Below are 20385 nucleotides of genomic sequence, written 5' to 3'. Positions count from 1 at the left end.
TTGCATCCGGAGAAGGGAGGGGGGAAACCCCCGGTGCATCCGGAGAAGGGAGGGGGAAACCCCCGGAAGCGCGCCACCTGTTGCGCCACCTGTTGTTGGAAAAAAAAGAAAAAAGTTTTTAGAGGGAGGGAGGGTCTGCGGCAGGGGAGGGGAATAAAAGCAGAGAGGAGGCCGTCACAATTTCTAGGCACAGACGCAAGATGGATCCTTTCATTCTGCAGCCCAGCAGCGTTCCTGTGTACTTGGACGGCGAAGAGATCTGCTCTCCCGAGGCCGCTAGCATGGGAGGCAGCAGCAGCGAGTGGTCCTCGTCGATTATCAGCGACACCCCCGTATACAGTAACAGATCCGAAGCAACCGCCGCTTCACACACTGAGCTTAATTATGAAGCTCCACAGGCTTCTGTGCAAAGACCAGTTTTGTTTACATCATATGCGCTTTAGAAGGCATAGCATAGCATACATTTTCACTGCTATGCATATGATACCCGCTTTTATTGGTTAAACTGCCGGGATGTCTTAGACACATAATGAGCTTTAATTTTCTGCTTCTAAGTTCAGATAGAACTGAGGTTATTGTAACGGGGCGTAAAAATCTTAGAAACACTGTGGCTAACAAGATCCTTACTCTGGATGGCATCGTCTTGAGCCGCCTGTTGTAGTGATTTGGCACATTATAAGTAAACTTGAAACATACAATCCCATAGCACAACATCAACATTTATTTATATACAAAAATAAAAATGCTTTTTCAGAAAAGAACTGTAACTTCACAATTCATCACCGGTTACGTGGGTACATAGGGTAAGTCCTCATCATTATCCCATAGCTGTTCCGGTAATCTCTCAGGGCCTTGGAAGGGTGGCCATGTCCAGTCTACCTCATCAATGTCGGGAGAGTCGCCGAAATACAAAAAATCTTCCTTGTTGTCAGTGTCCATAGTCCACAGCTGTGGTGGTGAGGGGGGTGTGCTCCACTCTGACACTGGTGAATACGGTGCGTCTTCACTCCAATCTTCAAATGTAGGGTTCGTGGCTGGATCTTCAGAGACTAAAGATTGCTCAGTATCCCTGGTACCAAGTACCAAATATGTACCAAGTTCTGTCACTCTGATGGTTGATTGAGCAGAAGGGTTGGAAGATGCCCTAACCCTAACCCTGCTTACAACTTAGAATCTCAGTTCTAAATGAAATTCAGATGTTTTTTAAGTATGGCTAATGTATTAATTGACTTCTAAGGCACACACACACACACACACACACACACACACACACACACACACACACACACACACACACACACACACACACACACACAACAACAACAACAACAACAACACCAGCACAGAGAAGAAGAAGAGGGGGTCGTTTTACTACGCATCATAAAAACGCAATCATTCATCTTCCAACTGTATCTTTCTGTTCTGTCTTTAGAATCATTGGTTGTTTACTGAACCGTACTTTGGGAGTCATACTGTTGTGATACTGGGGAGAAAAGGGTAAGGTTTGATAGACTAAACCCTTACACACATAACTTGAAAAACCTAAAGAGTGTGTGAGACTGCTAGCTGTGTTGTTCAGTTATAAACTCATCTACAAATGTGTTAGTAAAGAGTGACTTGTACTTCTGCCCCATTAAGCAATGGTTAAACAAATTTCACTGCAAACTATAAAAGGAATCTGGATTTATATAGAACATAGTAGTGATGGATTAAATGCAGGAAACACTAGTATAAGGTGTCTATGGAACAAATCTCCTTCAGCGTTCAAATGACCAAAGTGAGGACTACAGGCGTTTCTCTCAGTTGGTTGTGTTCAGGGAAAAAGCAGCTAAATACACTGAGAGTGCTCCACATTGTTAGTGAGTTAACTCTGGATATCTGTAGGTTTTGTCAAACTTGGAGTGAACAAAAGCAGAAAAACAGTAAAAGATGCAGACAGTGAAAGTCTGGTTTATTTCATGAACACAATGAAACATTTTACAGTCCACAGAGCAAAGTAGCATACATGATAAATAGATACACATAACACGTACAGTGAGAAGTAAAACTGGTCGTCTTACAACATGTTATATTCTGTAAACTTAAAATAACCACAGAAATTAGAGTTTAGTGTTTTAAAGTCATTATTAAAAACATGAGTCAACATTACTGAAGTGACACTTTAACGATGCTTCATATCACCGTGTTTATGATGATAAAACATGTTCTCTCATAAGTAGATGTCTGCGCTGTCACTTGTCATGAAAATGTCCCGAGCCTGGGTTCCTCTTCAATTATCATTGATCATTAATAGGACGCACAAAAGATTTGTTGCATTATCCCCACAAACAACACCCTTTTATAGAAATCATTGTGACACAAATATTTAGATTCTTGCTTCACAATGTGCACGAACTCAAAATCTTTAGTTTCATATTTATAAAGTATCGCAAAGAATACATTTATACCATTGTGTGAGCTACACTTCTTGTAAAAAACTGATTGGTAATGCGTTTGAGAAAAGCTCCTGCTGTGACCTTCCTTCTGTGAGGGCACACACACACACACACACACACACACACACACACACACACACACACACACACACACACACACACACACACACACACACACACACACAGAGAGAGAGGGGGGGGGGGAGATCATTAATACAAAGGATTGAAGCCATTTTTTGGATTTTCACTTGTTGGCTTTAATATGAACAGTCACATAAAATTCATTCCAGTTTTTTTTTTTGCCTTTGCTTCAATTAAGATGTTTCTTTAAATCTACAACAGCTTCCTTTTCAAAAAAGTTTACTGACATAGTAAGGAAGTAGCTAGGGACCTCAGTAAGTATGAGCAACAATAGCTTAGGGACAGTTTCTACAATGAAGAGGATTTCATCATCTGCTGTTCGTCAAAAAGTGCCTTATTAAAAACAATTCAGCAGATCCTCAGAGTGCGGATACAAACTGTTTTCAGCTGTAGAGGTAGAGGTACGCTTCATGTACTTATCAACATACAGTTTAGCAGAGTGGATTAGAGTGCATTGGTGCTTGGGACTCTTTTATTTAGCACGGTTATACCATTGCGAATTTAGCTATATAAATATGCTCAAGAGTCTATCATATGTTTGACATGCAACTAAAAATTCGAAAATATATATTTTTTAAATCAGTAACTTTGCAAATTTAGAGGAAATGTTTTCGGACAACATATGTGTCACGTTTTAAACAGGTTTTGAATAATTAGCACTGACATACAGACATTTATGCCCTGGGTATAACAGACATGCTTACCTTGTGAAAGGCCCTCGGATTTCTTGGAGCAGAGAAAACACTCTGTATTGTTGCTTTTCTCTATTGTATAAGCAGCGCCCGACTGTCAGAAACGCTTTGTGCGGGTAGCAAAGTCGGCTCCAACGCACATTCAAGTGAAAAAATAAAAAGTTAAAACGATATACCTTGCGGCAGTTGTGAAGTGCTGAGGAAATTACTGTGTGTCTGATGGGGTGTTTTTATATAGGTGGGGCTACTTTCAGTTGACCTCTGAGATGTAGAGATAAAAGAGTGTGATGTAAGGAAGAAAGGTGGAAAGTCTTTGGAGACTCTGTTGGTCATGGTTTCTGCTGGCCTCTGACATGATAAGACTAGTTGCATTAAAGCCATTAACTGTTTGTGTATATACACCTTTGGGCTGGGATGCTCTTGATAAGGAGCCTCTTTTGTTTGCTTCATGACTTCTTTTGCAGACTGTTGGGAGCCTAGCTGCACCCCCTCTGTCTAACTGTTACAGAGTGTGGGAATATGTGTTTTTTTAGAAGTATCACAGCTTATTTCTAAAAGAAATACATGTTGTTTGCGGTGCTCTATTTAAAACTATTGGTCTGTGAAACTTTTAGAAACGTGAAATGCCCCTAAAGTAGTTAAATCAGCTATGTGTAATCAGCGAGTCTAACTGTTGCAGACTAGTAGATAATTATAGGACTAGTTGCAATAAAGCCACATTGAGGTTGATACTTTTAGAAGTATCACAGTTTATTTCTAAAGGGATACAGTGGGGCAAAAAAGTATTTAGTCAGCCACCGATTGTGCAAGTTCCCCCACCTAAAATGATGACAGAGGTCAGTAATTTGCACCAGAGGTACACTTCAACTGTGAGAGACAGAATGTGAAAAAAAAAATCCATGAATCCACATGGTAGGATTTGTAAAGAATTTATTGGTAAATCAGGGTGGAAAATAAGTATTTGGTCAATAACAAAAATACAACTCAATACTTTGTAACATAACCTTTGTTGGCAATAACAGAGGTCAAACGTTTACTATAGGTCTTTACCAGGTTTGCACACACAGTAGCTGGTATTTTGGCCCATTTCTCCATGCAGATCTTCTCGAGAGCAGTGATGTTTTGGGGCTGTCGCCGAGCAACACGGACTTTCAACTCCCGCCACAGATTTTCTATGGGGTTGAGGTCTGGAGACTGGCTAGGCCACTCCAGGACTTTCAAATGCCTCTTACGGAGCCACTCCTTTGTTGCCCGGGCGGTGTGTTTTGGATCATTGTCATGTTGGAAGACCCAGCCTCGTTTCATCTTCAAAGTTCTCACTGATGGAAGGAGGTTTTGGCTCAAAATCTCACGATACATGGCCCCATTCATTCTGTCCTTAACACGGATCAGTCGTCCTGTCCCCTTGGCAGAAAAACAGCCCCATAGCATGATGTTTCCACCCCCATGCTTCACAGTAGGTATGGTGTTCTTGGGATGCAACTCAGTATTCTTCTTCCTCCAAACACGACGAGTTGAGTTTATACCAAAAAGTTCTACTTTGGTTTCATCTGACCACATGACATTCTCCCAATCCTCTGCTGTATCATCCATGTGCTCTCTGGCAAACTTCAGATGGGCCTGGACATGCACTGGCTTCAGCAGCGGAACACGTCTGGCACTGCGGGATTTGATTCCCTGCCGTTGTAGTGTGTTACTGATGGTGACCTTTGTTACTTTGGTCCCAGCTCTCTGCAGCTCATTCACCAGGTCCCCCCGTGTGGTTCTGGGATCTTTGCTCACCGTTCTCATGATCATTTTGACCCCACGGGATGAGATCTTGCGTGGAGCCCCAGATGGAGGGAGATTATCAGTGGTCTTGTATGTCTTCCATTTTCTGATGATTGCTCCCACAGTTGATTCTTTCACACCAAGCTGCTTGCCTATTGTAGATTCACTCTTCCCAGTCTGGTGCAGGTCTACAATACTTTTCCTGGTGTCCTTCGAAAGCTCTTTGGTCTTGGCCATGACGGAGTTTGGAGTCTGACTGTTTGAGGCTGTGGACAGGTGTCTTTTATACAGATGATGAGTTCAAACAGGTGCTATTCATACAGGTAACGAGTGGGGGACAGAAAAGCTTCTTACAGAAGACGTTACAGGTCTGTGAGAGCCAGAGATTTTCCTTGTTTGAGGTGACCAAATACTTATTTTCCACCCTGATTTACGAATAAATTCTTTACAAATCCTACCATGTGAATTCATGGATTTTTTTTTTTCACATTCTGTCTCTCACAGTTGAAGTGTACCTCTGGTGCAAATTACTGACCTCTGTCATCATTTTAAGTGGGGGAACTTGCACAATCGGTGGCTGACCAAATACTTTTTTGCCCCACTGTACATGTTGTTTGTGGTGCTCTATTCAAAAAACAAAAACAAAAAACTACTAGCCTGTGAAACTATTAGAAAAGTGAAATCTTCCTAAACTAGCTAAATTAAATGCTGTGTGGGAATACACGGTTTTTAGAAGTATCACTGTTTATTTCTAAAGGGATACCTGTTATTTGCTCCTAAATAGCACTGAAGAAAATGCAAAAGGCTCCTAACTAGTTAAAATACCCCTAAAGTAGTTAAATTAAATAATCTATGTCTAAATAACAGAACTCTGAGACCTATACAATCCTTTAAAAAGAGTTTAATTAAAACACATAATGGTTTCATTAAATAATACTCTATTAAACACATGTGAACTCATATGACCCCTGGACACACACGCACATGCAAAAAGTCCGTTCTCGCGCACGTGCACACGCACACGGACGCGGCGGGGGATAGGGAGGGGGGAAAATGCCCTCGGGGTGGGGGGGGGGGGGGGGGGGGGGGGGGGGAATGCCCTCGGGGTGTGGGGGGCAAAAATAGGTATAGGTATATTACTACTTATGTACTGTGATGTGCCCACATGGAAAACTATGACATTGTTTTTTGTCTGAGTAATGCTGCCTTTCAAAGTGAATCAGTGGATCACAATAAAAAAAAAAAAAGGCCAATGAATGTCTAACCTCTCAGAATTAAGGATTAATTTTTACAGCAACTTTAGTATATTTAAAAAAAAACATGCAACATTACACCCAAGGCTGTGCCATATCATATCATTCACAATAATACAGATAAACATTTTTTGTGATATAAAAAAGTCATATTTTAATATTATTGCTATAGAAATGTTTATGTTCCATAGAGCTGTTATTCTGCTTCCTTTGACAATTTAGCAATGAAACAGGGAGCTGTTTCAACAACTTGCAACAAAGCGCAGTCATTTTCAAATATTATCCTGCTTAAGATGGAAATATTAAATTGTGTTTCACTGCTTGAAGCAAAAAACACGACATCAGTGACATCTGAATACGTGGCTGTACTCAAGATGCTAGCACCTGGTGATATGTGACCTAAATATAACACGTCCACCAAAGTGCCACTTGAAAAAAGAATATGATAATCTCCTTCATTTACTTATAATTATTGCTTTTTTTATATTGTTCATTTTAGTTTTCTAAAATATCACAATATAATTTTCAGGCTACATTTACCATCAATGATTTTACCTTCATACTATAAGTATGGTGTATCCAATTTCCTTTTTTTTTTTTTTTTTTTTTTTTTGGGTGCCTTCTTGTGAGGGTTGTCTGTTTTCCACATTCTGCAGTCGTAAAATACGACTTAGAGGCGGATATTTGTTTTACTTTATGGGCAACAGTTGTCTGCCCTTGTTCTTGCTCGTGACAAAACTCGCCTCCTGTTGACAAAACTCGCCTCATGGTTTAAACTGAGAAAAAAACTCTTTCCCACAGAGGGGGGGGCTTTAATAAACTTATTCGAATATGAGCTTTTTCCACTAAGGCTTATTTTATGGGGAGATGTACGAAATTATTTACCGGGTTACAAGCAATGATAATATCGGCTGTTGACTCCTCAGCGTCATCATTTTCTGTCTATTGAGAAAACCCATTGTAAAAGTAATGAAGAAAAAAACTCTACCGCTGTCTCATTCCTCCTTGACCCGCGGTGTGTGTGTGTGTGTGTGAAACAAGATCGCCTGTCACGGCAATTATGGTTTGTTTTTCAGTCCCTTGTAAAAAGGGATTCTCAAAAGGAAAAGTAGTATTCAAAGAAAAGTATTCACTAAGGGATATTTATTCATTTTTACACATACGGGGTAGGCAGCCTGTAGGTTACAAGCGGATAGAAAGTTCTTCTTTTCATCACAAGCTATGGTGTAGCCTAAAAATGCAATTTGTTGCTAGGCAGATCATCTTAAAGGTTTTTTTTACTGCGTCTGTATTATAGGAAAATAAAATACTATTGAAAGAAACAGTTCTCTACAGGAAGTCACTCTTTTTTTCCCATTACAAGCGCCGGTGCAGCTTAAGAAAGTAAAATGACATCCGCTATTGTAAAAAAAATAAATAAATAAAATACAGAGAAAATTGTCATAATATTGAAACAGAATTCAAACTATGAGTTTGTGGAAAACTAACTGCCGCTCTGTCTCTCTATACAGCACAGAGTCAACTGCTGCTGCATCACCCCTATGCTTCAGCAACCATACCCCTCCCCTCATGCTTAAGGAACATGACGCATCAGGTCTGAAAATGACTAGACACTTCCGGAGTATTTCCGGTAGGGTCGCAAGGTCTGGATCGAGGCCTTCCATAGTAAATATGCTGTATTTGAATATGTCATACTCAAAGTCTTCTTTCCGCGGAGCGGCGGTTGCTTCGGATCTGTTACTGTATACGGGGGTGTCGCTGATAATCGGCGAGGACCACTCGCTGCTGCTGCCTCCCATGCTAGCGGCCTCGGGAGAGCAGATCTCTTCGCCGTCCAAATACACAGGAACGCTGCTGGGCTGCAGAATGAAAGGATCCATCTTGCGTCTGTGCCTAGAAATTGTGACGGCCTCCTCTCTGCTTTTATTCCCCTCCCCTGCCGCAGACCCTCCCTCCCTCTAAAAACTTTTTTCTTTTTTTTCCAACAACAGGTGGCGCAACAGGTGGCGCGCTTCCGGGGGTTTCCCCCTCCCTTCTCCGGATGCACCGGGGGTTTCCCCCCTCCCTTCTCCGGATGCAATTCGTCACGCTTAGGGGATCAAATTACACACTTCCGGGGGGGAGGGGGGAGGTCAAAAGGTCATGATTAGGGTCATCAATCAAATTGAATCAAATTTTGTCATAAGCTGTATGGGAGTATCTCTCTACTGTATATTCCTGCCTCTCCCTCAGCCTGGTTCTGCCCAAGGTTAGAAAGGAACTTTTCTTTCCACTGTCAACAACTGCTTGGTCAAAAAGCATAGTTTGTTTGTTGGAGTTTTCTCTCTACCATTGCAAGCTGTTTACCTTACATTATAAAGCCCATTGAGGTGATTGTTGGCATGATTTGGCACATTATAAATCAAATTAAACTGAACTGAATATCACAGCAAACCAAAAGAGAAAACTACTCATTAGGTAGTTCAAACAACAAAATACATAATAAGAAAGAAAGGTCAGGATAGGTAAAACCAATGCGTATGGTGATTTTGACAATTTAAATTTAAATAAAAACAGGTGGAAACTGCCTAAACTGTGTAGAGAACTACAGTCCCTGAACATCAGACTTTTAACTATGTGGTGTCATTATTTCAACCATCAGCAATACAAAAGCCTGACTCTGTAGGTCTGTTAAATACTCCTGACCTATCACAAACTCAAAACAAAACAAAAAAAATCCCCATAGTGATGTAATTCAGTGTTAAACATTTTCCTGTTCACTTTTTTTAAAAATTTATTTGTCATATCCTAAAGGTTTTCCAAATGTAGTCACTAATTGTGCAAACGCAGTAGTCATTCAGTTTGCATCTCAGTATCTCTTGTATCAGTTTGAACCACATGACAAGTGTTCTGATCCTACAACAACCATGATTTCCACAATGCTTTGCAAACACTTTATTACACAAATAACAGTTACTGAAAATAGTACTCTTGCAGCAGAACCAGTGTGTCACAACTAATATTACAGCATTCACATGTAAAACATGGCACCGTGTTAGGAAATCAAACATTATGATATACTGAGGATAAATACAAAAAGAAGTGGTGCAGACTACATAAAAAAGGAAAAAAGAGTAACTGTAACTAAACCTCAGAATCCTGAACAAACTTGAATATTTTGAATAAACAGAAGTCTTCCTCCACTATCTTTGAGCTTCCAGTATGTGCATGAAGTGTGTTCAGTGAATTTTCCTTAATTAATACACATTAATTTGGACTTCACTTGTTCCGCACTGCTGCCATCAGACTGAATATGTCTTTATTGATTTTTACATATAAATGCTTTTATTGATTAAGTCAGAACACCCAGTTGGTTTAGGCTGCTGGGTAGAACAAGACAAAACAAAATCATATATATTTTGTGTATATATATATTTATAAGCTGGGTTTAGCGTTATTGAAACTTGAGAAGTGGTTCTTCTAAAGCAGGGGTAGGGAACTCCAGGCCTCGAGAGGCCTGCAGGTTTTAGATGTCCTTGATCCAACACAGCTGACTTAAATAGCTAAATTACCTCCTCAACATTTCTTGAAGTTCTCCATAGGCCTGGTAATGACCTAATCATTTGAGTCCGGTGTCGTGACCCAGGGTGAGATCTAAAACCTGCAGGACACCGGCTCTCGAGGACTAACGTTCCCTACCCCTGTTCTAAAGAATGATTAGTGCACAGAGATTCAGGTATATATGAATTTATACACTATAAAATTTTCTGAAGGGAAATAAAATCACTATGATACAAGCTCTACTGGCAGCAATTTTCATCCCATGGTATGTGTTGTTATGGCACGTGATTAAAACAAAAGGCAAGACAGATGCAAAGAGGCACAGGATCATGTGTAAAAAAAAAAAAAAAACTGATCCAACTTAAGATTAAGTGAAAAATTGAAATGATAATGAAACGGTGTAAAATCATTGTGTTTAAGGGTAGAAGTAACCATATGTCAACCACTAACATGGTGACGATAACAGTGTTTGCGTCGTCCACTACATTTCCTTTTCAATGCAACAAGCACAATGACCAGCAAAAGTGGCAGTAAGTAGGTTACCATATAGATAACACAATAACTGAAACTGCAAACAAGATCAGATGTTTTAAATTTGGGAAACTTTCCCAGAGAAAGCAATCTTTTATGAACAAGTAATTTATTAAGTGATATTATCAAATCATAATATAGTGACCAACAGATTGAATAAACTGATTAGAGAGGCTGGCTGTGTGATTGGCTGCAAACTGGACACATTTGAAGCATTGGTTCAGGTTGTCACCATTGTCCATTATGGATAATCCTGACCAATCACTGCACCAGCTACTCTAACAAACAGATTTAGCTCTGCTGCTACAAAAACAGATATAGGAAATCTTTTATATGCCATCTCCCTCTATAACACTATATATGTCTGACCATACATTATTATAATTATAGTTAGTCATTTCAGTGGCTGTAAAAAAAAAAGAATTTCCCAAATACAGGATTAAAACATTTTTTTCTCATCAAATCTCATATGCAGTGGGTTTCACCACACAAGCAATTTTTATTCAAGTGAGTGTGATATTTAAATGCATCTTGTGCAGTCTCTGTCTGGTCTTGCGTATTATTACAAACATTTCATCAACTGTTGTTGTGATTTGGTGCTGTATAAATAAAACTGAAAAAAATGAATTGACAATATTTCTCTATTTCACACTTCAAATCAAACAATATCACATGAAATGCCACTTTTGCTAAAAACTTGACAAACAGAAAAATGACAGAATTCATCAGAGTATTTTTTCGCCATGAACAGCAAGAATATAGCTGGCGAGGAAGCCAAGTCCATAATGACTAGAGTGAGAGCTACATTATGGTGCAGGACAGTTGGAGGCTGATTAATCACCATCAAGATGAATCCTTTGTTAATAAAACAAAGGGAATGCATGTTAAAAAAAAAAAAAACAAAAACACTGACTTTGAAGGCAGACAGCAATCTAACATCAGCCTTTAACAGCTAATGGGGAAACGATCTCATTCTTTTAACAGATTTGCATTGTTATTTTAAGGCCAAAACCAACTCCAGATTTTTCAAAAATATTGTTAACAATCTCAGTAAAAGCAGGTTTGATTTGGGGAAATGAAATGAGTGACACTGTGACATGAGTAGATTATGCCAGAAAAGACTGTATGAATACCATAGCTGAATTAAATAAATAACTTATCAAAATATTTTTACATACAATAACACACACACACACATTGGCAGCTGGTACAACAGTTACACATGTGATGAATAACTACATCAGCGATTTTAGCAGAAGGTTGGTGGAAGGTTTGCAGTTGGCCCCAGAACATCTAAGAGGAGGACTGAGGCGGTGGCAGAGCAGAGTATTCCTCATTTTCAGAGTCACTGCTGTCCTCATCATTTCTCTCTTGGTCACTGCCTTCAGTACTCAGCTGGTCAAAGCCCTGACGACTATAACCCTTATGGGATGGAAAGAAGTTTCCCAGATTCAGACTGCCCACTGCTTTACCTAGTAAAGGTTAAATACCAGAGAGGAGGAAATGAAGATGTCAATATGACGATAAAAATCTACAGATTTAAGAGAAATAATTCTCAACTTAGAATGATGGCTTCAGTTTACACACTGGCAGTGCATTATATTGAGGATATTCATTCATCCCTGTGTAAAGCTATGGTCAATAAGATGATGACATAAGAGAGGCTCTATTTTCATTTTCTGAAATGTTTTCTAGCCTGGTCATGCCTTCAACAGACACTAATGAAGATGAATGAACACTGCTTTAGACATAATGTGGTAAAGGAAGGGGCAGAAGGGGGTTAAATGTTAAAAGTTTGTACATATGACTGACATTTTACAATATTTTTCCTTAATAATGGTTTAGTATCAAAACATTTTTTTTTAAAGAAGACAAAAGAGAAGAAAGAAGGAAGAGTGATAACCTAAATTTGTGTTGGTTACAAGTAAATGGGTCTTAGCTAAAACAAAGTCAATAAATGATCTTCTCTCATAGCCTGTCGGTACTGCAAAACTATTGTTTTTTTGTGACAGCTGAACTTTACAGTATGAGCATACTACTGGAAATCCAGCTGAATATATTCGGTAGTTAGTATATCTGACAAATGAAAAAAATACATGAAGTATCTTAAACCTTATATTAAATAAAAACGAAGTCTGGTATTTATTAAATATTTAATGTAATGTAAACAACATACCCCTTATTTTTCCCAAAATGCCTCTCACCGAGCTGGGTTCAGATTTGACCTCATGTTGATCTGCAAATGTTCAACAGTATTACCTTTAATGTTCATTGACTGTTAAGATAACCAAAGACAAGAGAGGAAACAGAGCAGAACAATGTGCACTGACTATAGCAAGAAGACAATGCAGTCAACAGTAGTTAAAATGGCCTAATTTCTATCTCATTTGTTGTTCAATATTAAAAACGAATGGATTTTCTGCACAGACTCCCATGGGTGTTTTCATACATACTTTTTTTCCTCCAGGAAATGAAGACTCCTATGGAGATCACAACAACCAGAGGAATGAGCAGCAGGGTGGTGATGATGACTGGGAGTACACGCTCTCCTTTGTTAAGCTTAGCTGGACTCTTCCTCTCTTTGTCTGCCTCTAACTGTGGTTGAGTTTTTTGGACCACAGTTTGCTTCTCTTGGATGGCTGCGGTCTTTGAGGTGTCTTGCTTTACCTTAGTTTGGACAACGGCGTCCATTTCTATAGTGAGAGACATATTCTAGTTATCAGTGTTCCTTTTACACCAGTTCTGTAAAGCCTCAAAGATCCCAGCAACCACAACTGATAAGTGTGTGGCTGTAGCTCTGGAGGTAGAGCAGGTCACCTACTGATCAGAAGGTTGGTGGTTCAATCCCAAGCTCCTCCAGTCTACATGCCAAGTATCCTTGGGCAAGATACTAACCCCAAGTTGCTCTCCGATGCATCCATCGGAGTGTGAATGTGGTTAGACAGCACTCAGTTTGGAGACAGTGCTTGTGAGAATGGGTGTAATTGGGTAAATGTGAGAGAGTAGAAAAGCACTATATAAGAATCAATCCAATAACAAAGGTATTTTTATCACAAGCAATTGTGTCACCAGTCAACTGTGACGACCTTATGATACGTTACTTCCTTTGTGATGCCAGCTGAAGCAAACCTTTGATTCCTAGGTCTAGGCTGCTGGGGGCTTCCGATGACGAGTGTTTCTTATTCACTCATTTGTTTCACTCACAATGTGCTTACTGTTAGGAATAAAATGATTAAGTAAAGCTGTTTTTGTGATTTATATACATTTTGCAATTGTGACCATTAAGAGTTGGCACTCCATGTAATAAGGGTCAAAAGCATCAATTCAGTGCTATGATTGAATTGAATATTAGTTATTATTAATCTCTGGCTTTCTTCCACAGTTTTTCTTTGTTCCTCCTCATTCTTCCTCTCACCACCACGCAGATGGCTGCCTCTCCTCTTTAAAAAAAAGGGAGTTTTTCCTTTCCACTATTGCCAAAGTGCTTGCTCAAAGCGGGTCATCTCATTGCTGGGGTTTTCTCAGTAGGATACAATAATCTATTAACTGGTCTGTCTGATCATTATATGATTTTAACTGTTAGGAAATTGACTAAAAAACAACTGCAGTATTTTAGTACAAACAACCCTGGCCATGTAAAGACATTTAATCCCAAGTCTGAAACTGTAAAACTTGAACAGGAGTTTGCAAATTGCAATTGGGATCATCTTATAAAAATAGATGATTAAATTTGATAAATTAGCTTTTTCAAAGCAAGCAGATGATTGGTTTGAGTCGTATCTTCTTCAAAAGAGAGCAGAGTGAGGGTTGATAAAGGAAAGTCATCCATGTTGGAAAATAGAATGGGTATTCCTCAAGGATCTGTTCTTGGCCCATTGCTGTTTAGTTTGTTTAGGTGATGACTGGCGTCTTACTACTGGCAACGGCTCTATTCATCAGACTATCCTACCTGGAAGACGGCAGAAACCCATACACAAGCCGAGATAAGAGATGGACACACGACAACTTCCATCTAATGGACATGATACAAGACTAAATCTATCTGTGGATGAAAATTGCCTGATACAGATACGTGCTTAACAGGACCACAGAGAAAGACTGCTACGTGTGCTCACACATAAAGAGCACATCAAAATACCTAACCATATATGGGAAACACGCTGGAACATGTGCACTAATTCTGATCTCTGATCACACCTTCAGAATGACTTGTGTAAACTGCACATCAACATCAACATCCTCATCCAGGAAGGAACGCTCTCAGAATTGCTGTAATGCAACATCGAGTAGCACTGGACATGATCCTGGCTGAGAAAAGGGAATTGTGCGTCTTATTCAACACCGTGTGCTGGACCTTCATACCAGATAATGTACATTCTTTAAACATGGCTTCAGATGCCATAGAGACTGTTGATCGGCGTTGGACTTTTCCTGATTTTATTTTATTTTATTTCATTTCATTTTGTTTTGTTTTATTTTATTTGTTTTATTTTGTTTTGCTTTTCTTTACTTGTATTATACCTTGTTTAAAGGCTGTAATCCCATAGATGATAAGTTTATTACTCACAGCATATGCAGATGTACCCGAACCGATGAAGATCATGAAGTCTTTCTTTTCCTATTTGTAATATGAAGATGAAGTGCAACTAATGATGTAATAACTGTAAATGTGAAAGACAAGTAGTTACTTACTGATGACTAGTACATTTCATTCTCTGTTCAACAGGTGGGAATGTCAAGAGATTTTTGTTTTTACATAATTTGATCAGCTTCATGAAATGTGTTTTTCTTGTTTACTAAGCAATCTAAATGTCTATGTGACTTTTCACCTAATAACTTCTATGATGAACTTATCCAGCTACCGAACCACTTCCTGTTTTTAGAGAACAGATGTAGAAAAGGGAAATAACCCGTTGCTTTGAGTCTGTGCAAAGACCTGACAGGAAACTGCAGGTTTGCAGAGCGTGCTTTTTCAGAAGTGAAGCTATAATCTTAAGTGTGTATGCGCTGATTCTGTTGATTCTGAGTGATGTTGTTATTTTTACACACACATACACATACACACACACACACACACACACAGACATGTATAAAATAAAGTACGCAGGCAGTTGCGGCGCGCAATTCGCAGGGTGCGTTCGTTGCTGCCCACGCGTGTAAAAACGACTGCAGTGTTTGTGTTTTCTAACTCAGGTGTCTAAGCTGAAGAATTACAGGGTGATTTAAAGAAATCCCCTATCAAAATGCTTTGCCTGCCAGTTGTCCAAAAGCAGTGCTGGGACTAACACGTTATTAACTTCATCATTATTGTGGTAACGAGCACGGTAACTAGTTATTATACTAAAATCAGGAACGCGTTAGTCGTTACTGGGATTTAGATAGGGTCATTGTTCATTACTTTGTGTGGTGGCTATGCGGAGCTTCCACAGATTCAGTAACATTAGCAAGTGGTGGAGGCCAGCAGGTGGATGAGGGAAAGGGGACGCAGGAGGAGCAGAGACCTGAGGCGGCCGCGGGGCCGAGTGTGAACTGAACTTCAGGTAAGAAGTTATGACCTGCAGTCTCTCTGGGTCAGATATAAACCAAGTTTAGGTGGAGTTTATTTTCGTTATGCTGACTTTTTCCGTACGGCGTACTAGCTAGCATGCCGGAGTTTCTATACAGCTCATTTTGTTCATAAGGTTAATTATTAGAGTTGCCAATCGTACCGTAAAAAACAGAATCGTCTCGTATTCAGAGAAAATATTACGCGTTTCGTTTTGAGGTGAAAAGGAGCACGGTTTGTCCCGTACTTTAGCTACAATAAAAAAGACACAAAGCTGGAGCTGCACAGCTGCCTCTTCTCCTCTCATTCTCTCCCCTCCCTCTCCCGTTTCTACTTCAGTCACGAAACTGACCAATGATCAGCTGATCGGCTTTTCTCTCTTGTTTGTTTATCTCCTACTTTGCGCTAGAAAGAGGAAACCAGCGGATGTCGCGCTAAACAACAGCAGCACGTTTAAGCTTGATTTTTTATGCAATTTTTGCAAAGCTATATGTGGAAGGAAACTGTGACCTAGGCCAAGCTGATGGCATAAGATGTAAGTACAGCTCATCCGGTTTCATATGCAAAAAAAAAAAAATTGCGCTAGCTCACGTGGTTGCAGTGCTACCGGGATTTAAAAATAGTTACGCAAAATGGAGCATGTCCGCTCCGACCGGCTTTAAAGGGTTAATGTATAAATAGGCTGGCCCCAGAGTGTCTTAATAGATACACACAAAGACAAGATATAGTAATTGTATTACTAGGAGCATGGTGAACAGCAACTGCAAGATATCATATTGCAGATCTAAATTTGTTCTTTCAGCATTTTCAATAGAGGCTTGCCATCTGTTGAACACACTTCCAACCAGTGATGGGAATAACGGTGTTACAAGTAACGGCGTAACGAGTAATCTAACTAATTACTATTCCTATCGTTACAACGCCGTCACAGTTACTAACAAGAAAATGCAGTCTGTTACTATTTTTCAACAAACAGACGGTTGAAGCTGTGTTCAGCTTACCGCATCTTATATCAGCTGCACGGAAGTAGCTGACTATGCAAGTAATCTGGACGCTACAGCTTTAACCATCTGCGCGCGCTCCCGCGGACGATAATCACGATCACTGTCTAGCACAACACCTGGAACTCAGGGGGCAAAACAATCGCATAAGTGCTCTTGTTTGACTGAGGAAGAATAAAGTAGTCGTGGTAAGCCAATCACATGACCACTTAAAGACAAAGCAAGAAGATGATATATACCAGTTTTTAAATTGTGTTGATAGGCCACGAGTCGTGATAAACAATATATACGCGGCGTTTTTTCCTCAATAGTTTCGTCACGTTTACTGTCTAAGGACAGTGCTAGCAAGCACTCTCTGCTTATGACAAAACAAAAACCAAAAAAACAGGGGAAGTTTTAGGAGTGACGGCGAGAGAGAGAGAGAGAGAGAGAGAGAGAGCAGAAAAAGAGAGAGAGTGAGTTTTATTTGTGATGTTTAGCATGTTTGGAGTGTGTAGTTAATGTGTTGTCTTGCGTAGTTAGTGTGTAGTGTTGTGGATAGTTTTGTGTTGTGTTGTGGATAGTTTTGTGTTGTGTTGTGGATAGTTTTGTGTTGTGTTGTGGATAGTTTTGTGTCGTGTGTCAGAACAATGAGGCGAGTGCTGTCTCCAGGTAGAAAAAGGAGTGATACACCTGCTGCTGTCAAACCTGCACCTGCGATGTCTTCTTTATTATAGTGGACAGAAATTATTTTTTTGGGAGTGGCACAAATAATTTGTGTGGCATCTTATTGAATGCAGAACAGCTGATTGTTCTGTAAATAGTTTGAAATGGTTATTTAAAAAAATCAAGGTAAAAGGTAAATGGATGCAATAATGGATAACTTTGTTGTTTGCAACACTTGTGCATAGGATTTTAAAATTGACAATTTATACTTGCATTTAAGGTTATGAAATATGATTCATTAAACATGTTCGTGGTTGTTAGAGTATAACCTTTATAAAAATATAACCTTTTCTACTCTGATTTTATGTTTTTTGTCTGATTTTAGATCAATTGTGTTAATACAGTATGTCAAAATGAAAACATAACTGTAAATTCAGACATGTGAGGTTGTGCTGACAAGGATGATACCAAACTAGGCAAAGTAAATAGTTTTTAAAGGTAAAATGTGGAGGGAAAACCAAAAGTAGTTCAAAATGGCCAATTATACCCTGGACCCAGAGGGTTAAACGTTTTTTTTAAAGTAACACAATAGTTACTTTTCAAGTAATTAATTACTTTTAGAATATTGTAACTAAGTTACTAACTCAGTTACTTTTTTGAAGAAGTAGTAACTATAATTAATTACTTTTTCAAAGTAACTTGCCCAACACTGCTTCCAACTACGTAATGATTTTTGTTATTGCTTTTGTTGTTTTTTCATTTATTGTCTATTAATTGTAGTTGTATTTATGATGTATTTTGGTTTTATGAAAATATATGTTTTATTGTAAAATGTATGTATTGTGATTGTAAGACCAACAAGGGACAATGGTTGTTACTAGGATAGCAATAGCTATAAACTTGTGTGTGTTACATCAGTTTCATGTTTTGTACTTGGACTATGTTAAACTGCACAGTCCTTTTTAAAGAAATAAAACAATAAAAGCCACAAATACCATTCTGGTGTAATATAAATAGAATTGAACTGGATTGAAAAATTCCTTGATTCCTTAAAAAAATCCTTGCCATATATATAAATATTTCAGGTCTAAAAAATGGTATATAGCTGTTGAAAGAAAGAGGGGCATCCTAGTTAATGGAAAACGCAAGACATAGGTGAAGGAAAGCGATTTCACAGTTTTTCTGTGATTGCCTTGTAGCCTTCCCTGACAATTTCACTATTTGGAATTCTTAAACTTCCTTTCTTGTAAGTGTGATGGATATCACCTTAACACTGTTTCAGAATGTCCAAAAGCAGTCATGTCATGCTGTGGAATTCTTCAAAGGTTGTAGCAATGGTACATGGTGACCTTAATCTGACATTAATATTCAAAAATATCCCATATAGGCAATGAATTTTGTATTCTGAATGCGATTATAGGCAGCATGGTGGCACGGTGGTTAGCACTGTTGCTGCACAGCAAGAAGGTCCTGAGTTCAACTCTTTCTGTGTGGAATTTGCATTTTCTCCCCGTGTTTGTATGGGGAGCGTGAATGGTTGTCTGTTTCTGTGTGTTAGCCCTGCAACAGACTGGCGACCTGTCCGCGGTGTACCCCGCCTCTCGCCCTATGACAGCTGGGATAGGCTCCAGCGCCCCCCGCGACCCTAAAAAGGATAAGTGGAAGCGAATGGATGGATGGATGGATGGATGAATAAATGAGATTATATACCTTAGAAGACATTATGCTTTGCGCTAAGGCAATGCAGATGGATTGGTTCGTATATAGTGCTTTTCTACTCTGAGCTCCACTCAAAGAGAGAGCAACCTGGGGTTAATATCTTGCCAAAGGATATTTGGCATGCAGACTGGAGCAGACTAGGATTGAACCACCAACCTTCAGGTTAGTCGGTGACCTGCTCAACCACCTGAGCTTACAGCCACCCCCCTTAAGTGCCATCTATACACTATGATTGTGATATGTGAGCGAGTGATATGATTCACTCGTTGCACATTGCTTGCATTGGTTGCTAGTACACATTCCAGTTTCCTATGCCAAAAGTGTCAGTCAACATTTTCCTTTGATCTCATTAGGTCGCAATTTAAGTGGTTGCCTCAAAGTTAGGAAACTTTTAATTTGAAACCTTTTTCTTTTCAAATCACTATTTATTCCATCAGGCATCACTAGAAGTCACATCTTAAATGTCTGTGACTCACTGTTATGAATAGCTGCCTGCCCCTTATGGATTCAAAGATTATGTACCTGCTGCCTCCAGGTATCCAATTACTGACCTTCAAGTTCTTGAACTTCAATTCCAGCTTTCTTGACAGAATGATGCAACTCTTGAAAATAAAAGGTAATAATTAAAACAAAAAAAAAAATTGAGGTATACAACCTAGTACTACTGTTCATCTGCAAAGCCAACAAAGAAGCAACCATAATTCAAGTCTTATAAGTCCAAAATAAATTAATCAATCAAAATTGGACTTAATACCCAAACATACTGTATGATAGATTTTGCTAGAACAATTAAAAGTTGGCAGCATTATTTTGATGAAGATAAACTTACTCTCTGTTGTAAACTTGTAGACGGATTTGCTGCTGGCATCCCCAACAAAAACACTGCCATCCCTAGTTTCAGCTATATCGTGAGGCATTTTGAACTCCTGCAATTGAAAGAGAAATACAAGTCACTTAAATTCTAGACAACATAATGACCCACCATTAAACTTCTTAGTAGTTTAAGGTGGGTCACATTATTGTGTGGTCCACACAGTAATGTGTGAACCACACACATTACTGTGTGGTTCAGAATGTACGCAATACTTTGGACAACTGCAAACAGATTTAGCT

The 20385-nt window shown here is 39.2% G+C and overlaps 1 protein-coding gene across 1 annotated transcript in view; it reads right to left on the bottom strand.

Moving 5' to 3' along the window:
- Positions 1-10454: 10454 nt before the first annotated feature.
- The window catches only part of pam (peptidylglycine alpha-amidating monooxygenase), a 34125-nt gene continuing 24194 nt past the window's right edge, over positions 10455-20385 (bottom strand). Inside the window, exons 18-22 of the mRNA XM_026172831.1 lie at positions 20102-20198; positions 19824-19874; positions 12816-13055; positions 12539-12598; positions 10455-11834 (exon numbers count right to left, since the gene is read on the bottom strand). Of these exons, the coding sequence (XP_026028616.1) occupies positions 11656-11834; positions 12539-12598; positions 12816-13055; positions 19824-19874; positions 20102-20198 (627 nt within the window). The 3' untranslated portion in view covers positions 10455-11655. The remainder of the gene's footprint in view (positions 11835-12538; positions 12599-12815; positions 13056-19823; positions 19875-20101; positions 20199-20385) is intronic.

The sequence above is a fragment of the Astatotilapia calliptera genome, chromosome 7 (genome assembly GCF_900246225.1).
Source record: "Astatotilapia calliptera chromosome 7, fAstCal1.2, whole genome shotgun sequence".
NCBI classification, from domain to species: Eukaryota; Metazoa; Chordata; class Actinopteri; order Cichliformes; family Cichlidae; genus Astatotilapia; species Astatotilapia calliptera.
The sequence above is the reverse complement of the archived record's forward strand: the minus strand, read 5'-3'. Positions and strand labels throughout refer to the sequence as shown.